Raw genomic sequence first — 23,674 nt, 5'->3', positions numbered from 1 at the left:
GTAGCTGGGACTGGGCAGAGGCGCTTCCGAAATATTTCAATTCTCAGCAGACGTAGCAGCGTAGTAATTAGAGTCACGAAATATGTACAAAGAACAGTTGGAGGAGAACCCGAACCCGTCTTGCCTCGTTTAATTGTCATGTGCGTAATGTGCCCCAGCAACCCATAAAAGGGTTAAAGAGCGCACACACACGCATGCAAAAGCAACCGTTAGACGTCGCCAGCGATGACATCAGGCGGCAAGAGAACACAGAAAGAGAGAAGTACCGAGGGCATGGAATGGAGTGAAACACCCGATCACGAATGCAGTACACGCAGAACGTGAGAAACTACTTCAGAGAAAGCTTCTCTCTCCCCTTCGATGCATTTCAGTGGCATGGATTTGACGCACAATTTGACTCTTTTCCAGAAGTAATTACTTAGTATCTTTCATTTATTTATGTAAGTATGTTTCTTGGCTGACTTGGGATCTTTTGTGTGCTTATCTGATTTTGACATTTTATGATTGCGTTTTTCGTTTTTTGGTGCTGCCAACACGCATGGCATACATACCGAAGCAGAAGGGAGTAGAAGTAACACACATTTACATGCTTAAAATATCACAATTTCTAATTGAATAACTTAATTATGTGCATATATCATGGTTATCTCTTTTATGATACCGAATCCAATCCCCCTTATAATAAGCAATGACTCAACAGTAGTCAAAAATATGCACAATATAATATTTCCTTTAGCCTCCACCCTCGAACGTAAGCCCAAACAGAAAGATAATATGCAGGAAGCCCCATGATTCATTTTTCTTTATTCTTGTTTTTTTTGTGTCGCTCTTCATCGATTTTCTCCAATTTAGCCGAAGTAAATATGCCAATCGAAAGACAGACAGACAATATCCCCTCATGGCCCCCTTCGTCCGCCTTCGCCAATCTACGTAGCAGAGGCGAATCATATGCGCAATAGCCGAAATCCAAAGCAGTCCAAAGAGAGAGGACGAGATAGAGAAGGAAGGGGGATGGGTACAGAGACGGAAGCCGAACAAATGACAAAATGGCAAAACTGAGACAAAAACGTCGTCATCATCAGACCCCCACCCCCCCCCCCCCCCCCCCCCCCCAAACACCCCCCCATTTACCCCGCCCTTGGGCCAAGCGTCGGTGGGTGATTGAGAGGAATAAATCACTGTTTGGTTGGGGGGGGGGGAAAGGNTTTCGTTTGTGGGGGGGTTAAAGTGTGTGGGCAGAGCAGAGTGCGTTCCTTCCGGACACAGGAGACGTCTACACTGTGCAGTTGTACATTCAGTGCTCTTTTGGGGGTTCAAATGTTAATCACAGGCAAGACGAGGACTCTGCAAGTGCCGGAGGAGAAGGAGGAGGCGCCACGAAGGCGAGACACTGACAGAAACATGAAGCTGAAAAAAACACGACCGTAAAGAGAGTGAGGGAGAGAGAAAGGGGGTTGAGAAAATAGCATTCAAGGACATGAGCAGCAGCTTCATTTTTAAAGGACTCGAACTGATGTGGTGTGAAAAATCAATAAGCTCCCTCCGTCCGCAGCGCCACTCGTTTGGTGGCTTCTACTAATCTCTCAGTAGGAGTTAATATGTATTTATGTATTCGCTCTGTTGCCATTGACTGTACACATATGTATGTAAATATGTGTATGTATGTACATCCATTTTAAGCATATCCGTAAAATGTTATGCCTATTTCTAAAAGCTTTAATTTAACATTAAAAGCCAATGTTTAACAGAGCCAGCCACTGTTATGTTGTACGAATTTTAACAGCACTGTTATCACGGAAGTGATTTCTTGCCACTTTGAAGTAAAATTAAACAATTTAAGTGACAGTTTTCAATGTAGTCCCATCCGAATTTGAATATAATATCAAAAAAAGTCTTTGAAAAGGCCTACAAAATAAGTTTTACCATACAATTGAATGCATTTTGTAGTGTATTAAATTCCTAGAAAGGTACGTTTTAGGCCAAAACCTAACGTTCGTGATATCTGCTATGGTGACAGATATGCAGCCATTGCCTGCTTTCGGGCGACCTCTTGCATAACTTGTCAGAGTTCAAACCAAAGAAATTCCCATTTTTGTTATTGTTTCAAAAGTTGTAAGTCTCCCACTCAAACATAGAGAGACAGAGACGGAGGACAGGGCAAAGGGAAAACTAGTTTTCAAACAAGCAATTTCTTACAGATTTACATGCATGTGTACATCAGCAAACGAAACAGACACACAAATGCCAAAGCCTAAGACCGAGCTTAAACAAAAAGAGAAACACAAAAACGTGCTCTCATGCACAGAGTCAAGGGCACCCGAAGAGGCAGACAGAAAAGAAGACACAGCAACAGCGCAAAGAAAAGAGATATAGTATGAATGTATTTACAGATGTAACTATGTATGTACATACATATGTACATATGGGAAAGAGATGTTGCGCTGGCTGAGCTTTGAACCAGTTCAATTGAACATGAAATCGTTGATCTCTGACAGCTTTGATGTGAGATACTTTTAAGACAATGAACCTACATTTGAATGTGGAAAAACAATACATTCACTGTTGACTGATGCCCCCTCCATAACCATTGAAAGACGGCAGAGAGACAGAAAAGAGTGTGTGTTTTGATTCAGGCAACCACACCCACCCCACCTCGTTGCTGAAAATCTGAAAATTTAACCCAGACTGAAGCACGCTACGGAACAAATTCAACCACAGCAGAGAGAGTGAGAGAGATAGAGAGAGAAATATTATCATTAATGTCGATGCGCTAAAAAAGGAACGTGAAAAAATCTAAACATCATCATCATTCTCATGATTGTGTTGTTTTTCGCTTTGGGTTGAAAGCTAAAAATAACTGTGCACGCATTGCGTTGCTCATTTGCAGCAGCAGCAGCTGCAGCAGAGGCAGAGGCAGTGGCAGAACTGCAGCAGAGCAGAAGTGGGGAAAAGCAGCCAATGACAACAATAAAAGTATGTCACACTGAACCACAGAAGGCGTATACCGTACAAATAGGTGGAGAGAAGTAAACATATGAGCGTAAAAAAGCTTTTGAGCGAAGAATAGAGAGACAGAAAGAGAGAGAGAGAGAGAGAGAGTGTGAGAGAACTAAGCGGGACTTTAACGGAGCGCACTGCTAATGCAAGCCACACTGTTACCAAATAACCTGCCCTACCCTTTGCTCTGCGCTTTTCTGCTCTCTTTGTTGTGTGTGCCATGCCAGTTGTAGCGAAAAATGTACGAAATAATATGTTAAAACATATTTTAGGCAGTTTGAAGTTGAAATAATTTTGATTAAAATCAGGAGTTGTGATTAATTTTCGGTAAAATACCAAAAACTCCAGATGTTATTACGTAATACTTGGGGCATGGCTTTTTGTAGGTGTATGTAGATCTGTTTTTTGTCTTGTTTCGTTAATATTCTCAGCGTGCTTGACCATCCGGTCAAACTGGTTTCATAATGGTTACCCCCTTCTACCCCTACCCTAATCATGCTCCTCTCTATACTTCTATCTACCACTACCTGTGTGTCCGTCCCAGCGTACACGTTCCCGTGTACCCGTTCCCGTACATGTGTACTCTTGTCCAACTAAATGAACCACTTGCTGCCGTCGATGCGATGAGAGCGGAAGAGTAAGCGGGAAAAAGCGCACACATTTCCCACTATTAACCCATTTCAGAGATACACATGTACGTGTAAAAATTAACAACAGCATTTTCTCATTTTTCCTTTTTATCATGTTCTGGTTCTGCTACTGCGCCTCCCTCTGCTTTCTTCCACATTTCACACATTGCCAACGTCTGTGCCTGTGTCACTGTCGATGCCACTGTCGCTGCTGACGGTAGCAGCGTCTCTGTCTCTGTCTGGTCTGGCATTCGGCCATCTGTTGCTGTGCTGCAGCAGAGCTGCTTCTTCTTCTGCCTCCTCTCCAAAGGCACTTCTTCCGACACTACTCTGCTCTGCTCTGCTCTGATCAGGCTCTGTCTGCCCGTATGACACTTCGTTGACAGCGAATAAATATGTGACTGCCAGAGACTACTCTTTTGTTTGCCAACTCCATTTCATGTGTTGAATCATTGATGCCTCAATGACCCTTCAAGTGGCTAAGCATTTAAATTGGTCAGACGTAGGTCGAACTTAAAGCGAGTGTCATACATATTCTTGTGTGTATGTAAACGCAGCTCCGAGGAAACACCATTCCATATTTTCACATATTCATGTTCCATCGTAAACATTTCACAGACGCTTTATAAGTATGTTCATGGCTCGTCACGCCGCTTTTCCTTCTGCCCGCCTCATTCTCTACAAACGCACATTCAGTCATTCTTTTATTTTCTTTTATTTTGACAATGAGGTCATCACGCAATGTCCAGAATGTTTCTATGCACACAAACGTACAAATGTACATGCATACGAGTATGTATGGATGTACGAATAACTTTGAATTCCGCATTTGAAACGGTGATGTGGTTGGAGATGGAGATGATTCAATGCAATGAATGGGCCCAAGTACATGGCCAAAACTCAGAGTCAAACAGCCCGAAAGAAACGACTCGAAACGAAACTAATCGTAACGCGAAACGTGTTTTATTTGTGTTTAGGAAACAGGTTCAAATTGATCGCATAAACATGGCTCAGACATTACTCATGAGGTAAGATTAGGCTTCGGCATAGCTTCCCTTCCTTTCCAGCACAAAAAGTTTAACAAAAATATATACAAATATATGTAAATATGCCTACATCTTTGGATAGTTTTGCCACAAAAATAGCTCAAGAAAACGGCAGACAAATTTTGATATTCGTTGCATTTTGGACCTGACTATACCCTGTACAGAATTGTATGGTTTATTTTACAGATTTATGTTCTTTCAACAGAGAACAATGTCCTATATGGGGCAGACTGTAGGAAATGTTGCGCCCTCGGCTCTATAATAAATTCAAAATAGCTTGTGACGATGAAAATATTTCGTAAGAAACAAGGCCGAAAAATAAACAAACGAAATAGTTTTTTATTCAGTTCTCGAAAGGGGGAATATTTCGGTCAGGAGACGGAGACTGCTTAAATTTGATTTACGTGAATCGGCGGATGTAGGAGCATAGTCGTACTACATAAATGTACCAATAAATGTATACCGAAAATATATAAACTCTTTCCATGGAAATAGATTTGAAAATATTTTTATGCATTCTTTACTTACTCTGGTTCGGGCTGTCCATCGGCCTCGCACTCGATAATAAATGGATTGTCGCTCTCCTTATTTTGCTGCGCCACCTTGAAGAGGAGCTCGCCGGGTGCCGGCTGCTTGATGATCCGTGGCGGGGAGTTGGCTGTGGGGGAGAGCACGAGTGGGAGAGATTGATGAGCACTGGGATCTTGCCACTAATTGGTCACATCAATTTTAAATTAGGCTCGATATTATTTTTAGACCTTGAGAACTATTGAATTTCCACCTTCATTTTGTATGCTAGCCACAAGACAGACAGACAGACAGACAGACAGGGGCTGGGGATGCAATTCGGACTCCCGAATTGATCTACTCTCCCCGTATTTAGGGGAAATTTTTCACTGTGCATTAGGTAAATCTGAAGTGATCGACAGACCATCAGTTTCGTTTGGATTATTTGCCTCAGGGGGAAAAGCTTAGGGAATTCCGAATATAGTTTTGTGTTCTGCTGCTGGGAGATAAGTGGAAATGTTCCCGTTGTTGTCCGCTTCGAGGAAAACTTTTGTCTGATTATGTCTGAGGCCTACGTTCGATCTACTTTTCTTACATTTGAAGTGACTGTCAACATTATTTTCGAGGGGCAAACATATCTACAAAGATGAGCTTTTTCTAAGTGTACTTACTTCTTGCCGTTGCACTGCCCAAAATGGCAGCTAGCAATATCGCGGCCAGCATCGTTGACTGCCGCCGCATTTTCGAGCTGCTCTCTCTCTCTCTCTCACTCTCTTTCTCGCTATGTGTCTTCGCGTGCGTGTGCCTTTAGTTGTGTTTGTGGCTGTAATTGCGGGTGTCTAGAATGTTACCCCCTCCTTCACCGTCTGCTCTTGGATCATGCACAATTTTCACACTAATGAAAATAGCATCCAAGTCGAGCTTTTCCTCTTTTTCTCTTTGTTGCACTGCAAATAAAATTATTATAATTTTGATAAGTTTACACTTTTTCAATGCGAAACGAAACGAGACGAGACGAGACGACGCGAGCGAGAGAGTAAGTTGGGTGCGGGTGCGGTGCAGGTAATAAAAGTTTAGCACGTCTGCGTGTCTGAAAAGAGAGAACAGAGAGAGAGAGAGAGAGATGAGTAATATGTAATGAGTAATGCAATTATCCAATATGATTCTAACGAGGAAAGTGTTCACTTAATGCTCAACAAATGTGCGGTTATGTCTGTTTTTGTGTTTCTTTTGTGCAAGGAATGGAGTGGCACAAGAAGAGAGCGAGAAAGAGAAGCGCTAGCTTTGTCCTCGAATTCGATATCGAAAAGCGACACTGGCCAAAATCGAATTATTGATCGTTTATTTATTACTTTTCAACGACATTTGCCAACAACGACGAAGAAGGTGACCGAGAGAACTGCGAGACATGGGAAATACGACTATGCACCACAAAGATAACCCCTGATAGAATCAAATGCACCTGCAAGTAGTCGATGCAGAATGACTGCCAGAGGCGGGGTGGGGCGGCATCGTCATGGACCTGGTTACCCATAGGCCGTAATGTTGGCCGTCAACGAAAAACAAAATAGAAAATGGAAAACAGAAATGGTGCCAGAGGCCAGGCCAGTTAGCGGGAATACGAAACCGACCTGGAGAAGGGTTTTAGTTTTGGTTTTGGTTTTGGCTCTGGTTCTGTGTTCTCTCCGTCTGTGTCTGTGGCGTTAATTCAATTAGCGATTTCCCATGGAAATGGAATTGCAACCCGGTCGGTTTGTTGTGGCGCGTGTGGCACATGTGGCGTGTGTGTGGGGCCAAAGCCAATGCTGACCGCCGGAGCTTCAAACTGGCTAAAATGCTGAACTGCAACGGACGTTCCCAGTTGTCGTCGTCGCCTTCGTTCTTGATATCGGTTTCCGTTTCCGTTTCGTGTTCGTTTTCGTTTTCGGTTTCATTTTTGTTATTGTTATTTTTTGTGACTTCGGAGTTATCGTTGGACTCAGAGTTGCTGCCGCTGGTGCAATGAGCCACCAACAGTTCCATCACTATCATCGTCAGCATCAGCAAATGCAGCAAGTGCAATCGGACTCGCAGCTGGAAAGGACCTTGGAGTCCGAAAGGAATCAACAGACTCAACGCAGCGCCAATTCGAATACGGAACGCGTCAGCGGACTTGGCCCCATGGACTTTCGTAATCTTTGCCAGCGTCTCGATGTGAATGGTCTGAGGGGTGAGTGCGGGCGGATTTATCCTCTATCCCAACTAGTTTTTGGAGTAGTTTTGTGCTTCGAAGCAATATCCTTTGCTTGGTACACTCACAGTCTCTGCTTAACTCCTTCACCCATTATTTTCCAACACAAATTTATTTACATTTTCCTTCTTGTCCTGCACAGCCAAGCTGCCATCGTTGCCATCGCTGCCGCCCCTGAAGCTGCCGAAATCGCTGCCCAAGCTGCGGGGACGCAAGATATTCCGCAGTTCCAGGCGAAACAACAACAGCAACAACAAGGATGCAGCAGGGTCAGCAGCCACAGCCAAGGCTGTCGACGGTGGCGGTAGATGCTCGCTGACGTTGCCACAACAGTCGCAGCAGTTCATCAATCGCACGCCACAGCGGATCTCCACCATCAGTTCGCTGATGTACGAGGAGGAGCAGGAGATGGGCATGGGCATGGGCATGGGCATGGGCATGGCCAGGGGACAGCCGAGCACGTACCGAAGTGCAGGCAGTCTGGACGATGACTACTATGCGCCGGAGAGCGGCCATGGGGAGCGGCACTCGCGACCCATTAGTCCCGTTAAGATTCCCTCACCCCCAGCCCCAGCCCCAGCCCCAGCACCAGAAGCGGGAAGTGGCGGCGGCCAGGGGCAGCCGACGCTGACACAGCGCCTCCAGCGTGGCTACAAGAGCCTCAGCGAGCTGCGGCTGAAGCATCTGTTTGCCAAGCAGACGACCCTGCGGCGGGACAACATCGAGGTGGATCGCTACGTGGAGCAGTACGAGGCGGAGCTGCGCTCGGAGCAGCGGGCACAGGCACGCAGGGACCGGGAGATAGCCGACAACTACGACATTCGGTTCAAGACGCTGGCCAGATCCCGACAGAACACGCCCGACAGCGACAAGCAGCCCCCGAAGCCACGCAGCGTCGCCGAACAGAGTGGGGACGAGAGCGGCATGGAGGAGACACCGCCGCCGCTGCCCACGAGGAGCAGGAAGAAGCCGGGCATTGCGGCCACGCGATTTGCCAAGGTGCGACAGCCGCCGCTGCAAATGGACGAGGGGGAGGAGGAGGAGGAGGAGCAGAAGCATGTGGAGGAAAAGGAGCCACCGCCGCGTCGCAGCAGCTGCAAACAGCTGCTCCAGAAGCTGCCCAGCTTCCCCAGCAGCCTGCCCAGTCTCCAGCGGCGCAGCAAGGGCAACGAGAATGGCGAGGAGACGCCCACACCGAAGTCAGTTATCCGACAAAATATCAAGAGGCTGCGCAAGTCCATCAAGCGGCCAGCGAAGCTCAAGCAGAAGCAGCCCCAAAAGCCAGCCGACGATTCGGATGAAGATCAGGGGCAGGAACAGGAGCAGGGGCAGCAGCAGCAGCAGCAGCAGCAAGAAGGAAAGAAGGACCCACCAGTGGCCAAATCCACTGGCAATCTGAGAGCGCGCCTCAGTCGCTTTGCCTCCACGGAACAGCTGCAGGAGCGCTGGCGTAAAAGCTTCAAGACGGCAGCACAGGACTCGGAGGAAAGCCCCAACCAGGCAGGGGCAGGAGCAGCTGCTGGTGCGGCGACTGGCATGGCCATTGGTGTCCATCTGGAGCGAACGCTCACGAAGCTCAACGAGAAAATGCATCAGCTGAAGTTTTTTCAGCGCCAGGGCGCCGCCGCCGCCGCCGCCGCCGCCTCCAGCTCCTCCTGCTCCGCGGAGGCACAGCCTAAGCCTAATACTGTCGGCCATGAGCCCGTCTATATTGACGATGATGAGGAGCTGGCCGCCACCTATCATCACAGCGATAGCGACGAAGATGAGGACGAGGACGAGGAGGAGCGTGGCAGCCAGGACAGCGGACAGGATGTCTGCGCTGAGGAGGCATTTGGGCAGCAGGAGGAGGAGGAGGATGAGCAGGAGGCGGACAGCGAGGAGGAGACACAGATGGAGCATCCCCTATCGCGAGCTTCGTCCGCCCACGCTGCTCGACAAATGGCGACGTTGGCTGAGCTACAGGCGGCGACGGCGTCAGCAGCATTGCCCGAGGAATCCTGCCCAAGGGGCGGCCGCTCCTTTACGGCCTGGAGCAGCGAGTCGCTGGAGGAGATCCCCGACGAGGACTATCCCCGGGTGCTCATCCATCAGCAGCACACGGACGACTCCTGCGAATCCACGCTGATCATTGCCGTCTCCACGAAGCCATCGTCGCCGGCACCCCCAACCCCTGCCCAGTGGCTGCCCAACGCAGAGATTATCTCCAGCTTCAAGGAGCAGCAGCAGCAGCAGCAGCAGCAGCAGCAGCAGCGGCCGAAAGAGGCGGAATCGTGGCCAGGTCCCCGCTCGCTTTACAAGCCAAAAAGCATCGACATCTTCGAGGGCGCCTCGGGCGCTGCCTTTGCCGACTTTGATGAGGCGCTGCGCAATGCCCCCATCCTGAGGATCAGTGCCGGGAGCAGCTGCGACACGAGCGGCGATGAGGAGGCGGACGACAGCAGCTCCAGGGTGACCAGAATACGAATGCAAACGGATCCGCCGCCACAGATTGGCAACAGCAGAGAAAGCCTGATGGCCCAGGAGCTTGAGGAGGAGGAGAAGGAGGAGGAGGAGGAGCAGGAGGAGGAGGAAGACTCTCCTAAAGAGGATTCGGATGAGTGTGCCTTGGAGCGACCGCCTTCGGCCTCGCCACCGCCTCCGCCGCTGCCACAGCGACGCCCGCCGCAGCGAAAGATTGCGCCACCAACGCAGGCAGCGCCCATCTACGACGCAGTGCCTCCGCCGCTGCCCACCAGCAAGCCTCCACCCCTGAGCATGCCTCCTGCTGCGGCTGCGGCTGCGGCTGCTGCTGCTGCCACTCCCCCACCAGCGGCTGCCGTGCTGCCGCAGAGAAGCAGCGCCTCCATGTCGCGCCCAGCCAAGCCGCTGGTCAAGACCAGTTCCCTGCGGCTCACCTACAACGAGCAGGTGCACCCCGGCGACATTGGCAAGGTGAACAAGCTGATCTCTCGCTTCGAGGGCGGCCGACGGCCACGCCTCTGTCCGCGGCGTCTGCACAGCGAGGAGTACGAGCTGCATGCCACATCGTCCAGCTTCAGCGGCGAGGAGGAGGAGGAGGAGGAGCAGGATAATGCTGATGCCGAGGAGGATGAGGCAGCATCTCCCATTACTCCCACCAATCGACCAGCTGTCGTCATCCCAGAGATCGTTACCACACAGCCCAGCATAAACAACAACAACAACAACAGCAATGGGAGGAGGAAGGCGGAGTCCTTGTCCCTGTCTCTGGACCAATCTCTCGATCGTCAAAACTCGAACTGCAGCCGTTCCGAATACGGATCGCCACTGTCCTATTCGTACTCCAGCCAACGGCGGAGCTCGACGCCCACTGGTGCACCGCTTGCTCCACCCTCCTCCACCCAGCTGTCGACGCCGCATCAACAGATGCTGCAACAGCAGCAGCAGCAGCAGCAGCAGCAGCGACAACAGGCACGACGCAGCCGACGATCCATGACCCGCGACGATGAAAACTTTTACAGCTTCGACAGCGACGAAGGTGAGTCGCAGCAACCGCAACTCAAACCGTACTCAAACCGATCTGATTCGCTCATCTTTGATCTATTTGCAGAGAATAGCTACTACTCCATAAGCCCATCGGGCAGCAGTCGTTACGTGGTGGAGATATGAGGAGCACAGCTGAGCGTTGCAATTTGATATAAATATAATATTTATAGAGGGAAACGCATTGCATCTGAGGACTACTTCTGAGGATCACTTTCAGTCGAAAGCAAGTAAGAAAAGCCTCCTTCAAATTTCTATTCTTTCTTCACTAAAACAGTTGGAACTTTACTTTTCCAGGAGGAGCGTGAAACTAACGGAACTGTAATCCCAAGCACCCAACACGCATGGGAATTTAAAGGGTATTACGATTATGTTTACATAGAAATAAACTTCAGTCAATCATCAGTCCAATTCAATATGAATTAATGTTACTTTTTGTTGTTATATTCTCAACCGTGTTAATTAGTTGAAAGTTCAACACACGACAGCAACTTTAAAAAAGAAATTTAATTTAATTTTTCATTTTTAATGAATGGCAAATAGATTTTATTTGACTTGATCTTATTAACAGCCTAAGATTCATAAAACAAATATGTTTTTTCATCACATTTAATCCGATAATCTCTTTTTTTTTTTTGTATTTTCTTTTTATAAATGTTTAAGAGTTTAATTAGAAAATAGGATAAAGATAAAGTCAACAAGTTATACAATATCAGAGAATAAATTAAAACAAAAACCAAAGTTATCTGAGTTAATATGCAAAGGTTTTTTGGTGTCTACAATAACTGTACCAAGCATGAAACTTGACAAAAAACTGATCAAAGAATGCAAACAAAATTGTTAGTAAATTGCAGTCGCAGTCACGACAGAGTCCATCTGCTGCAGAGGGGGTAGGCTAGGGGGTAGGTTGCATCCTATGCGAGGGACATTTGCTGGAGGGGTTGGCAGAGTCCTGTCCCAAGTTGATTAATGCACCCAGGTATGGGAGGACACAGCTGACACTAACAGCAGCACCACCACCACCATCAGGCACCACACCACCATAATGCTCTCGCGGTGGTTGAAATGCAATGCTCCCTAGTGCTCATTCCTCCACCCGTGACTCCGACTCCGACTCCGACTGCTATCGCAGCGAATCGCCGACTGAGCGCATTTTAATTCATAATTTATGCTAATTAATTAATTTGGTAAAGCGAAAATGTAGATACTCCGGAGAGGGGTGGAACAAAAAACGAGTTTACAACATTTACATAGGAGATGGAGATATACATACATTATACATACATTATACATACTTATGTAACATATGGTATACGAAAATTGAATAATCATAGACAGACAGAGTATCCATTTTATCGATCATTTGATCTAAATAGCTATTTGCTCCTAATGTCAAATAACTTTAATTAAATATATTTGAGAACGTTCCATCTATGTACATATGTATCTATCATCTACATATTGTATGTAGTTGTCAAATAAATGAGTTGTAATGCGGTTTACAATTATCGATGCATTTTAACCAATGCGACGTACTTCCGACCCAAACGAGATTAGCTTTTGCTTGAACTTGAAATATTTTCCTTTGGATTACAGAAATACTTCAAACCTTGGTACATAATCTCACTCTCAGCACATATAAGAAGGAGTTATCACTCGATGCTGTGAATCATTCTGTGCATCTGCAAAAGTAACGAAATGCTTTCAACTCCAGGCAAGTGGCAACCGAAAATTGATTGCGTTTTGGCTACGGTTTGATGCGACACTTGGATTTCGATTGGCTCTTGGCCTTGACCGTGCCCTTGGCCCCTTGATTTGACTGCAATGCAGTGGTCCTTAGTTTCCATTGCTCGCCGCCCCTGCCACAACCTTTACGGCAATATACTTTTTCCTTCACGAATGTCGTTCGACGGCTGCTGCTGCTGTTTTTGCGGTGCCTTTTTGCGGTTGATTCATTAGAGATTCTCTTGATGGTCCTTTTCCCTACCCTTACCCAACAGCATCCCCCCTCCCTTCCACTTCTGCTGCTTCTCTTTCTGATTCTCTTTCCAAGTGTACTCCAAGTGTCGATGAGTGAACGGTAAACGGTACGAGGATGTGGGGTGTTGAGTGATTGAGTCACTTCTCCCCCTCTCTCTCTCTCTCTCTCTCTCTCTGTGTGTGTGTGGCCCTTTAATCAGAGAATATTAATTAGCACCCTCACCTCCCCAGCCACCACTACTTTATCGCTTTGAGCTTTAATTAAAGTTTTCTTGCATCTGGCAATGGCACACTAATTTACCGTTTAAAGACACTTCTCCCTCTCGCTCTCGCACTCCAACTGCCAACTGCCTCCCTCCCACCTAATCAGCCCTCATCGCAGCGCATTAAAATCAAATAAATTTCCCAAATTAAGAAACACAGCACCAGGGAACGGAACGAATCGGAACGACGTCCAAGACCAGCATTTCTCATTCGAGCAGAGAATTGCAATTAATGTTGACTTTTGGTTGCAATTAAAACTACACACACATGCATACCTACAATGTACACTCTATGTATACATAGATGTATGCACATACAATGTATATGTTTTATTACTGGACAATTCTTCATTACTCGCGGTGATGGTGGTGGAAGCCAAAGCAAATACTCGTAAGTGCCACAAATGGAAGGATGTTTGGGTAGCAAATAAATAGTTGACGTCCATGAATCATGATGATATTCAATTCCTCCCTCCCTCCAATTTCTTTGCCAGCCTCAGCGCCAACCCTCGGCAGCAGCAGCAGCAGCAGATGCAGCGGCACCCGTTATTTGACACGCGACTGGGACAATGTAGCCAGAGGGGGCAAGAGGGACACACACACACGCATAAAGCACACCCAAACATAATCCCCCCTGCATCGCCATGGCAGAGGGTGCGCGTGCTTAAACCTATGAATGTACATACGAGTAGTATGTATGTATGTACATCCAGGAGTCTGATTCGATTCAAAATCCACCCCATTCAATGGGAACCTTTTGTTCCTTTTGTTTTCGCTGGCCATCGGACAGTGAATGGATTAGCTGGCTGAATGATTGACTGACTGACTGACTGAATTCTGATTCGAGTGAGCAAAAGTGCTAAAAGGAACAATGGGAAACACCCGTTACAGTGAAAGCTCTCGGAGGAGGAAGCTCATGATCGCTTCTCTGGGCAGGAAGGAGCTTTCCAGCCGTGATCTTGTTAAGCCGATAAAATAATTGCAATCCGTTTTACCGCTACTTCACTCTGTCACAGATGTTTAGCCCACTGACAACCTAAAAAGAAAAACTTTTCGGAAACAATTTCAGTCAAACATTTCCCACATCCACCAACAGCAAGCGAGTAGAGGAAGCGAGCGAGCGGTAGAGAGAAAGTCTAAGGAAGTGACCAAAGCGGACGCAAAGCTTTTCGCTGCGAGAGAGCGAGGGAGAGAGAGGCAATAAGATACAGAGAATAGTGGTAAAAAGAGCGTGAGGAAAGCGAGCAGGAGCGGGCTAGTGGTTGGGAGTTTCTGTCGGGTTTCCGGACCACATGCGAGAAGTTCAATGCTCCTCTTTTTGCGGCGGCAACGTTGCTCTGCTCTGCTCCCTGCAATATAATGCAATTTATGGAATGGCGCCGCAAATGGGAAAAACTCTGACACTCTGCCTGCCTGCCACACAGCTGGCGACCAAGACCAACGACTAACGGGACTAGTAGCCAAAGAAGAGCGAAGAAGTGCCGCAGAAAGCTTGTGAGAGAGGGAATATTGTGCAATATTCCTTTTCCTTCCACAAGGTATTCCAATTCCAATTCCATTCCACAGGGGATTTATGTGCATAAATCAAATTATTGGCAATTATTTAATGGGACACTGGATGAACACATTCACATATTTAGAAGGAAATCAAATGCATTTCTTATTCAACATCATAATCGAATGCTGATTAAACCAATCTATAATGAATCGAAATAATTGAGCTGTTAATTGACTGATGTAAAATACGATCATTGTATATATTATGTCATCTATTATTTCCTCTCTTCCCTGCCTGTCGCAAGTTCTTCTCGCACTCCCATACAGGACAGCGGGCAGCAGACAGCGGGAGAGCAACAAACGAGCGCGGGAGAGTGACTTAAGCTTAAGAGCGCACACACACACACACACGTATCGGTTGGTTGTGGCTGTGTGATGTGTACATATGTACGAATTACCTACTCGTAATTGTTTGCGGACACTCCCATTGAGACAATAATTGGCAAGTATTGGCATATGCCCATGCCCCCCCATCCCCATCGCCATCCACACACACACATCTGAGTGCGACTCTCTTTCATTGTTTATTCTCCATTCTGTTTATTCTCTGCATTATCCATTAAACGCACGAGAACCCGAGAGCTTTGAGGAATGTAAAGATGTTCTTGTTGGAAATCAACTTATTTAATATAATAATATTCGTATGGTATGGAGAAGTGAGTGCATTTGGAAGACAGAAAAGGTGAGTGGGCACTCGTAAAGACTTTCACTGCAATCTCCACTATAGCCACATGGTGGTGCTGTGCCTTTGCTGCGTGTGGTAAGCAACATAGTTGCATCCATTTAACCCATATGACAAGAGAGCCTAAGTAACCCACAAGAGTATGCAGAGTGCGGGCAGAGGGCCGGCAGCGGAATGCAAATTGCAAAGACACCGCCACACACACACACACACACACATACAATCCTTTCCGTCTGCGTTGTCTGTGCGCACCTGTGTGCCACATGCCACATGGGGTTTCTGTTTTGTTCTGTTCTGCCCTACCCCCGCGGCGTGCTACCAAAAAACACTCAAAAGTGCAATGCACTCGCAGTCGGCGCTGACTCTGACGTTGACGAAGAAACGGTATCTGGGAGCACCCCGCCAACGCCACCACCCCCAGCAGACTACGCTAGACAAACAAAACAAAAAAACAGGGCGAAAAAACAAAAGCAACAAAACTAAACAAAAATCTAACCGCTAAAACCGCGAACCGGCATGGCGGTCTCCCGCCAGCTAGACCTGCCCTGCCCCACCGTTCCACAAAACGGACTGCAGGCAGGCCAGACAGGGATAGGGAATGTGTGTGGCATGGAATGGAGCCTGTTTAGCTTCGAGTCCATATGCAACTGGAGAGCCTTCATCAGTTCCTAACATCTATTGTCTTCAAACTTCAAAATGTACCATGTATGCCTGTATGTAACTGCGAGTAATGGAAAATGTGGATTGGCTGTGTGGGTATTATGTGGGTATTATGAAATTGGGTCAGTCAGAAAGAGACTGGAAGTGATTGACAATTAATTACATGTTAATTAACAAATAGATTGTCGTTTTAGCGTATTGGATAATCAATCTTCTTACAATGTAATTTCCCAACGTAAGTTACTCAATATAAGTGGTACACAAGTACGACAGACAGCGAGTAAATTGTTCATAATTGATCAATTAATCAGTCCTGGACCAGACCATTAAATGTGCTTCAATGCTTCATTCTGAATATCGAATCAGCAAGTCCTTCTGCGCGGACCTTAGCACCATTGGAATATCAATTTCCTCTGCAACTTTTCCTTGGGAATGTTTTTAGCTTTGATTCTACAATTAAATATTTACAAATTAGCTTCCATATTTTCTACTTTGATTTCTGCTCGAGCAGCCAAGAAGCAAACCAGAGCAGATCGCAAAGGAAGTGGCGGCCCCCAAAACAAACCGCAAAACAAACTTTGGCGGACGTGGAAATGTAAATATGTACAAATGTATGTACCTTTGAGAAACGATTCGGAGAACCTGTGTACCTCGTGTCTTTTCTTTGATCGATATCTCAATGAATCAAACTAAATCCTTAAGTGAAAAAAGTGTTCCATGTTTCAAAGAATATTTAAAGTATTAATCTACGAATTAATTGCTTTCTTATGTGCAAAATACTTGCAAGCGCCACAACAAGTTGAGAATAACCTCCCTCTTGGAGAGTATTTCCGCGAAACGAGACGCCACTGAGCCAACGAGCTGGCAAGCGGGCAACCCATTAGAGAACCAACCAAAAACCGAACACCGAACACCGAAAACCCAACTGGAAACGATGCTTGATGATGACCTCATCATTTGCAGGCCGGCCCGAGGATTGTTTACTGTACGAGGCGAGTACGGGTCGGCCGGCGGCCTGCTGCCATGCTTTCAATGCTGTCATGCTGGTCGGTGGGGCCTTGGGCTTTGGGGCTGCTGCTATGTATTGCCGCCGCCACATAAATGTGTGGCTGTGCGGCGGGAGGGGGACTTATTGATTTTCTGCTGCTCAAAAAGGATTTCGGTGGGACATGCAACATCAGCCAAAAGGCAAATGACATCAGACAAGAGTGGAGAGTGGGTGAGTAGAGAGCGGAGAGCGGAGAGCGGAACCACACAAAGGATTGTTATTGCTGTTCCGCTTTGGGAACTGGATTAAAAGTGGAACCAAGAAAAGAGCGAGCGAGGGCCAGAGCGAAAAGCGGAAGAGCAAGAAGAGAACGCGAACGCGAACGCCAGCGAGAAATGACGCAATCGCCAGCTGTTTGGCAAAGTCAACAGAACCAGTGCTGGAGAGTGTTGAAGTGTTGGCGGGTGTGGGGTCTGAGGTATCAGATGAAAGACACGGGGGCGGGGGCGGGGACAGGGCAGCATCTAAAAATGTGCCCCAGAACATGCGTACGTACCAACAAGAAATCCACATGGCAAAAGCTCCGGAGAAAAGATACAGTCCGTGAGATATCAATGTACAACAAGAACTATCCACGCACGCACACCTACAGCATACATTTGTATATATTTATATATCACACATATATTTGCTCAATTGGAATACACAAATTTGTTGTTTATTTTTAATCTTTGAGTTGTGTTTTTTTTGTATATTTGAATATTTTTTGGGTGTTCCCATTTGAATTATAACAAATGCCACAAATGCACAAAAATATCAACATAAATCTCATCAAATAAGAGAAAGGCGGGGGGTTCGGCTGATAGGAGGAGGGGAGGAACGGGGCACAAAAGATATCGATGATATCATTTCGTTATGATCGGGGGCATTGAAATTCAAAAGGACAACAAATAAATATGATATGAATTTATGCTCAGAACTTTTTCCATAACTGATCGGAACTGATAAATTCGCCGATTCGCCGAGCAATTGAATTGTATTTTTCCGCAAGTTGAAAATCGGTGCCATCAATCAAAAGCACACATGTACAAATGCCTCTTCTGCCTGTACATTTCTATCAAATCTCTTTTAATGATATATCGATAGACAATTGCATTTACTCTTTACTCTTTATTTTGACAGAAAAGAGAGAGAGAGAGACAACTCTGAATAGTAATGAGATGTTGGATTGGGGGGAACTGGCGAACCATGACCATGAGCGGCGTGAGTGTCCCCAGTGTGATTCAGACCACCCCAACGCACCGAACCTCCCCCCACCCGTTGGTGGTCGGGTCAGCTGCTTGAATAATGAACTGTTTTAATTATGCTCGACGTTCGCGTTCTCCATTGTTTGCCATATTATAAATTAGGTTACATACGGGGAGGGGGCATGGTGGAGGGACACTGGATTGAACTTCATTTCAGGGTAGCCCGCCCGTACTTGAATTCCAAGTTCGCTGAAAATGATCCATCGAAATGTGGGTTCGATGGGATGGGAGGTGGGCACAAAGCACACCAGGCAGTCAAAGAATCAAGCCAATTGAATTAGTGTAAAATATTTAATACTATGACATCATCAGGGTCCTCTAATATGAGATTGCACTTGGCAACCTTCGCGATAGGCATGGCCCACTGCGATTGCATATCAGCGAGACGAGATGTTGCTTAGCAAACAGTGGAACCTCCAAGACACGAACCTCAACATGCACAGAGATAAGTAGCAGCGGCGGCAGGAGATGAAGATCGATCGTGATGGGACGAAAGCAGAACCCAAACATTGTGAGGGTCAGTGAAATGAATGTCCCACTTAAACAGAGGGAATAATAGATATTTCTCCTCTTAGCCAGCAGCTTCAATCCTAATGCTCAGAGGGGGGCGCATAATCATCGTTTATGTGATCCTCACCGTACTTTAAAAAATATTTTGAGCGCGTCTAATGCAAGCTCGAGCTCTTCTATCTGTCTCACGCCGTTTTTCCGTCTGAGTGTGTGTGTGTGTGTGTGTGTGTGAGTGGAGTGTTCACTCTCGCTCTCTCTCTCTCTCTGTCTTGGCAGAGGGCTTTTATGACTAAGCTTTGCAGAAGCTGCAGAATATTTCTCAAGATCAATTTGGCTGCGCCTCTCTGTCTGACTCTCTCTCTCTCTTTCTATCTGTTTGTTTCTCTGAACATAAAACTCTCTCACACCACACCTCCCCGTATGGCAATCGGCAAGGGCATTCATTAAGCCAACCATCCAACCAACTGGCAACTGGTAGGGTAATTTTTTAGGTCGGATTGCTGACGTCGACGTCGCCGTTGACGTCTCTGCTGGGGCGTAGCGGGTGCGCAGTATTAACAATGATGACGTCTGCCAGCGATGACCGCATGGGCGACGATGGCAAAGAAGCACGCACAAAAGAATTCGAGAGAGAAATCGCTTTGGATAATTTTAGTTAAACTTATTTTCCCGATTTATTCTCATATAAAATGAATACATTTAGAAGTATACCAGAAGATAGAGAGCGACAGACAGAAAGAGAAAGAGAGAGAGAGATAGATACATGCATGTATCTCTGCCGTCTGCGTGGTGATGATCATGACTATGATGATGATGGCAGCAACATTGATGTCAGCATCTGCCCCACCTTAGTGAACGCTCACACACTCTCGCAGACACACACACACCAATACCAATGCACAACTTTAATTCGCGCTCATTGTCTGCCTTTTTGTATTCTCCGCGGCTTCTCCGCTTCTACCATACAACATCTCTTTCTAGCTAGCAAAACCTGTTTTGTGTGTGTTTGAGCTCAATCGCAAGTCTCACTCACTTTGCTTGATTTTTTTGTTGCATTCATTCAAATTGTACGTAAGCCAATCTGGCATTTATGGAAAACTTACCTTTGGAAAAACGTTAAGAAAAGTTGATTTTCTCTAGGGTCGAGCAGCAACAGCAACAGCAACAGCAACAACAACTGTAACTATATTGTGCTCAAAACTCCGACTTCAACTCCAACTTTGACTCAACCACCGCAGCAGACCAGGTAAGCAGCGGCAAGAGAGAAAGAGCGAGAGAGAGCCAGAGGAGCGAACGAAGCGAGAACCAAGCGCCGAAACGAACTCAAAACTCGATTACGAACTTTTGGCTTCGTGGTACGGTACGGTACATAATGCAATACATACAAAACAACAAATTGTAACAAAAAGTGATGAAAAACAGCAGAGTAATTTTCAACAAGCTGCTGCTAATGCTGCTGCTGACTCTGAGCGCGACTCTCTCTTGAGTTGAGCTCTTTTTTTCGTACAGCCGAACTTTAATTAATTTCGTTTTTGTTTCAAAAGTTCTTTTTGCTGTTGCTGTTGCTTTTCCTTTCGCTGCTTTCATTAGCGTCCTATGTATGCTTCCTCTTCTCCTTTCTTGTTGTCATCATGTGTTTCGCGTTAATTCGGCATAACTATTTTCGTTTTTTTTAAATTTTTATTTGTTTAAATTCAACTATTTTGGGCGCGGCACAATGTGAAAAATTGAGAAGAAAAAAAGCATCTTTTGTTTGCTTTTGCAATTTGGCAGCCAATTGTTGGATTGAATTGGATTGGATTGGAATGTCTCTTTTTCGACCGCCCATTCTAAACAATTCGCACACACATTCATATGTATTGATAAACACACAGAGGGAGAACGGAAGAGCACAAATAGCCACAGGAAAAAAAAGGAAGGAAAATTTTAAAAAGCCAAGTAAATAGGAAACTTTTCTATGCCAACATCAAATCTAAACACGGCGGCGGCGGCGACAGCCAGTCGGACTCTCTCGCTCGGTACCCGGCACTCTGGTTTTCTGCTGCTTCGACTCTTACACACACACACGTACGGCAAAGACACAACCGGGCGCAACGAAAAAAAATTAATGTTTAAAAAATTGAATGTATTTACACTAGAGCACAGTGTGACCGCGGCTGTTTCGATAACATGCACCGACAGACCCTCAAAAATATACAAAAAATACCTTTTCATTTTTAAAATATACCGTAATATACCGCAATCTTAAATCATATCCCTTGATTTTGATGTTCTATTTAATATTCCCAGCTTGCAAAGACTTTTTATACTGAAACAATAGTTTCATCCGTTTGAAGAATCAATTTGACGTATTTTAAATACTCATTTTGATTGGATTGTGTACCTTAAACCTTACATTTTACAAATTTGCATTTTAACTTTTCGTTCAAATCATCCCTTCTGGAAGCAAGGGAGCTTTTTGTTCAGTATGTAAGTGTTTGTAAGATGTAGAGACACATGTATGCTAACCGATATCATATTTTTTTTTTTAAATAAAGCGCGCGCCACAAAAGTGGCAAAGAAGTTCAATTTTTCCTGAAAATTGCACGAAGGGAACATAAGTAATTATTAAAATTGGCCAGGAACTGTTTTGGGGGGCACTTGGTCTATCTTTACAGCATAATTGTGGCTAGACTCTGGTTTATACATTGAAATTACACAGGAACACCGCATAATGATGAAATAATCATCGTTATCGTCTCACTCTTCACCGATTCTTTGATTTTATTTAATTTATTTTATTTTTATATACTATATATGTATATTTTCTATAGTCAAATACATATTAATTTTTTATATTTAGATGTTCATTTTCATATTAATTATTTTATTTTAGCGAGCTTTTAGCATCTTGAAAGCAAGGGAGCTTTCATGCTCCGAAATTTGCATCAACAACTAAGGTGTCGACAAGATGTAAATAAGTCACAAAAATTACAGTGGCGCCAGGTAAACTACACCGGCAAAGTTTTTCCTAAGTGATGGGAATTTTCCAGGGAAGTTCCCTTCTGCGTCTAAACGGTCAGGGATATTCTATCCTGCTAGAAGCTCTCGCATGCACACTATACCATGTCGTCACATGCCAAAGAGTTGGCTAAGGCGTCACCTAGTGCTGAAGAGTAAAACCAAAAATTAGGTGTCTTTAGATGCTGGAACCAACCACCGTTAGATGTCGCTGGTGAAAGGGTTTCACTGATCTGGCAACACTCTGATCGATTTAATGTAAAAAGAAATCCAATGGCAAACCGTAAAATTGTACATGCTAACTACGCGGCAAACTACACGTTGTCTACATATTTATGTTCACACCGAAAACCCAGTATTTGTTGTAAATATTGCATAAACGGCTTCGGTATGCAGCCGCTAGATGTCGCACTATTTTGAGAGTAGTGAGATTGTAACCACTATTCTTGTGGGCGTTTCACTTGTTACAGAACAGAATCCACAGCTGCCATTGGTGCAAACCCACAAGCCGGAGATATGTTGGCCACAAAGATTTTCCAGCTCCAAAGCGCTGTGACCACGCCCACACAACCCCTCCGCAACCCAACAAGCAGCTGACGCTGGCTGCGCTGCTCTGTTCCGGCGCTGTGTTTCCCCATTTTGGCTAGCGCTGATGTTAGCGCTTTCTCTTTCGCTCTTTTGCTGCTGCTATGGTTTGTGAAGAGGTCTGTGTTGGGGGGGGGGGGGGGGGGGGGGGGAATGGGTACCACTATGCTGAACGAGCATGTCCGTCCGAGGCGTCGGTGGCTGTCGGTCGGTGTCCTGTTTGTTTGTGCTCCGTTTGTCGTATAAGTGATGAGTCAATTAACCCAACATTCCTGGAGGCCACATATTGCTTTAATTAAACAGACAAACAGGAATTGTTGCAACAGCAACAGCAGCAACAGCAGCAACAGCAGCACTACTTTTCGCCACCATTTTGATGCCACACTGCCCTGCCGCAACTCTTCTTCCTGCGTCGCTGCTGCTGCTGCTGCTGTTGCTTCTATTTTGTGACTTTTGTGGGGATTTTCTACCATTTAAATGGCAAATAAATATTTGCGTTTATTTCAATTACACACACACACACACACACACACACACACACACACACGCACACACATGCAACCTTGAAAGCAGCACAGGGGGTGCGGCTGTGGGAGCTTCTCTTAATTAAACTTTAATTACTTGTAATTAATCAGGCTGATTGATGTGTGTGTCCTTTCCTTTCCTTTCCTTTCGTTTCGCTGCATATTTCCACTTTTAGCAGAATAAAAGAGAAAAAAAAGTCTGCTGCCGTTTTGCTGTATTGTTTCTATGGCTACAACATAATTATAACGAATAAATGTAAAATGTACGCACATGTACATATATTTACATGAATAATTAATGTACATAAGTGGGCTCTGGATGTACTGCCTTTTCAGTGGGTATTAGGGCTTTTTTATTGACTGATAACTGAAATGCGGTTTTGTGTTTTATTCGCAACTTCAAGTTTCATAAATAAATTAGTTTTCCTGCTAACTATGTCCAAGTTATGTTATATAAATATTTTGTGGCTTTTCAAAGGTATTTCCCGGTTACTCTGAGATCTTGCTGAGTGCTTGCTAAATAAAGAAATTCGCTTAAATTTTAACCCATTCGGAATATAATTGTTCAAATATAATTAATTGAATGAAATATACATATATGTATATGGGAATGGAATACATAAATGACACAATTAAAACTAAATCAGAACTTAATTGAAAATATTCAATGAGAAATTTGCATTCAAGAATTGTGCACAAGACTCC

The 23,674-nt window shown here is 45.5% G+C and overlaps 2 protein-coding genes across 4 annotated transcripts in view; one reads left to right on the top strand and one right to left on the bottom strand.

The window, feature by feature from the left end:
• Positions 1–21,027, bottom strand: part of LOC117581529 (neuroglian) — a 33,353-nt gene extending 12,326 nt beyond the window's left edge. For 2 of the 3 annotated variants that reach the window (XM_034268835.1, XM_034268837.1), the window contains exons 1-3: positions 20,918–21,027; positions 5,851–6,126; positions 5,201–5,330 (exon numbers count right to left, since the gene is read on the bottom strand). In XM_034268835.1, coding sequence (XP_034124726.1) covers positions 5,201–5,330; positions 5,851–5,920 — 200 coding nt within the window. In that variant the 5' untranslated portion in view covers positions 5,921–6,126; positions 20,918–21,027. The remainder of the gene's footprint in view (positions 1–5,200; positions 5,331–5,850; positions 6,127–20,917) is intronic. The other variant, XM_034268836.1, reaches the window with a different exon arrangement.
• Positions 6,943–11,379, top strand: LOC117581530 (actin cytoskeleton-regulatory complex protein PAN1). The gene is made up of 4 exons (XM_034268838.1): positions 6,943–7,388; positions 7,552–10,908; positions 10,981–11,143; positions 11,211–11,379. The coding sequence occupies exons 1-3, from the start codon at positions 7,181–7,183 to the stop codon at positions 11,037–11,039; spliced, it is 3,624 nt and encodes a 1,207-aa protein (XP_034124729.1). The 5' UTR covers positions 6,943–7,180; the 3' UTR covers positions 11,040–11,143; positions 11,211–11,379.
• Positions 21,028–23,674: the final 2,647 nt, after the last annotated feature.

The sequence above is a fragment of the Drosophila guanche genome, unplaced genomic scaffold, assembly GCF_900245975.1.
Source record: "Drosophila guanche unplaced genomic scaffold, DGUA_6, whole genome shotgun sequence".
NCBI lineage: Eukaryota > Metazoa > Arthropoda > Insecta > Diptera > Drosophilidae > Drosophila > Drosophila guanche.
Note: the sequence above shows the minus strand (reverse complement) of the source record. Positions and strands in the feature narration are given on the sequence as shown.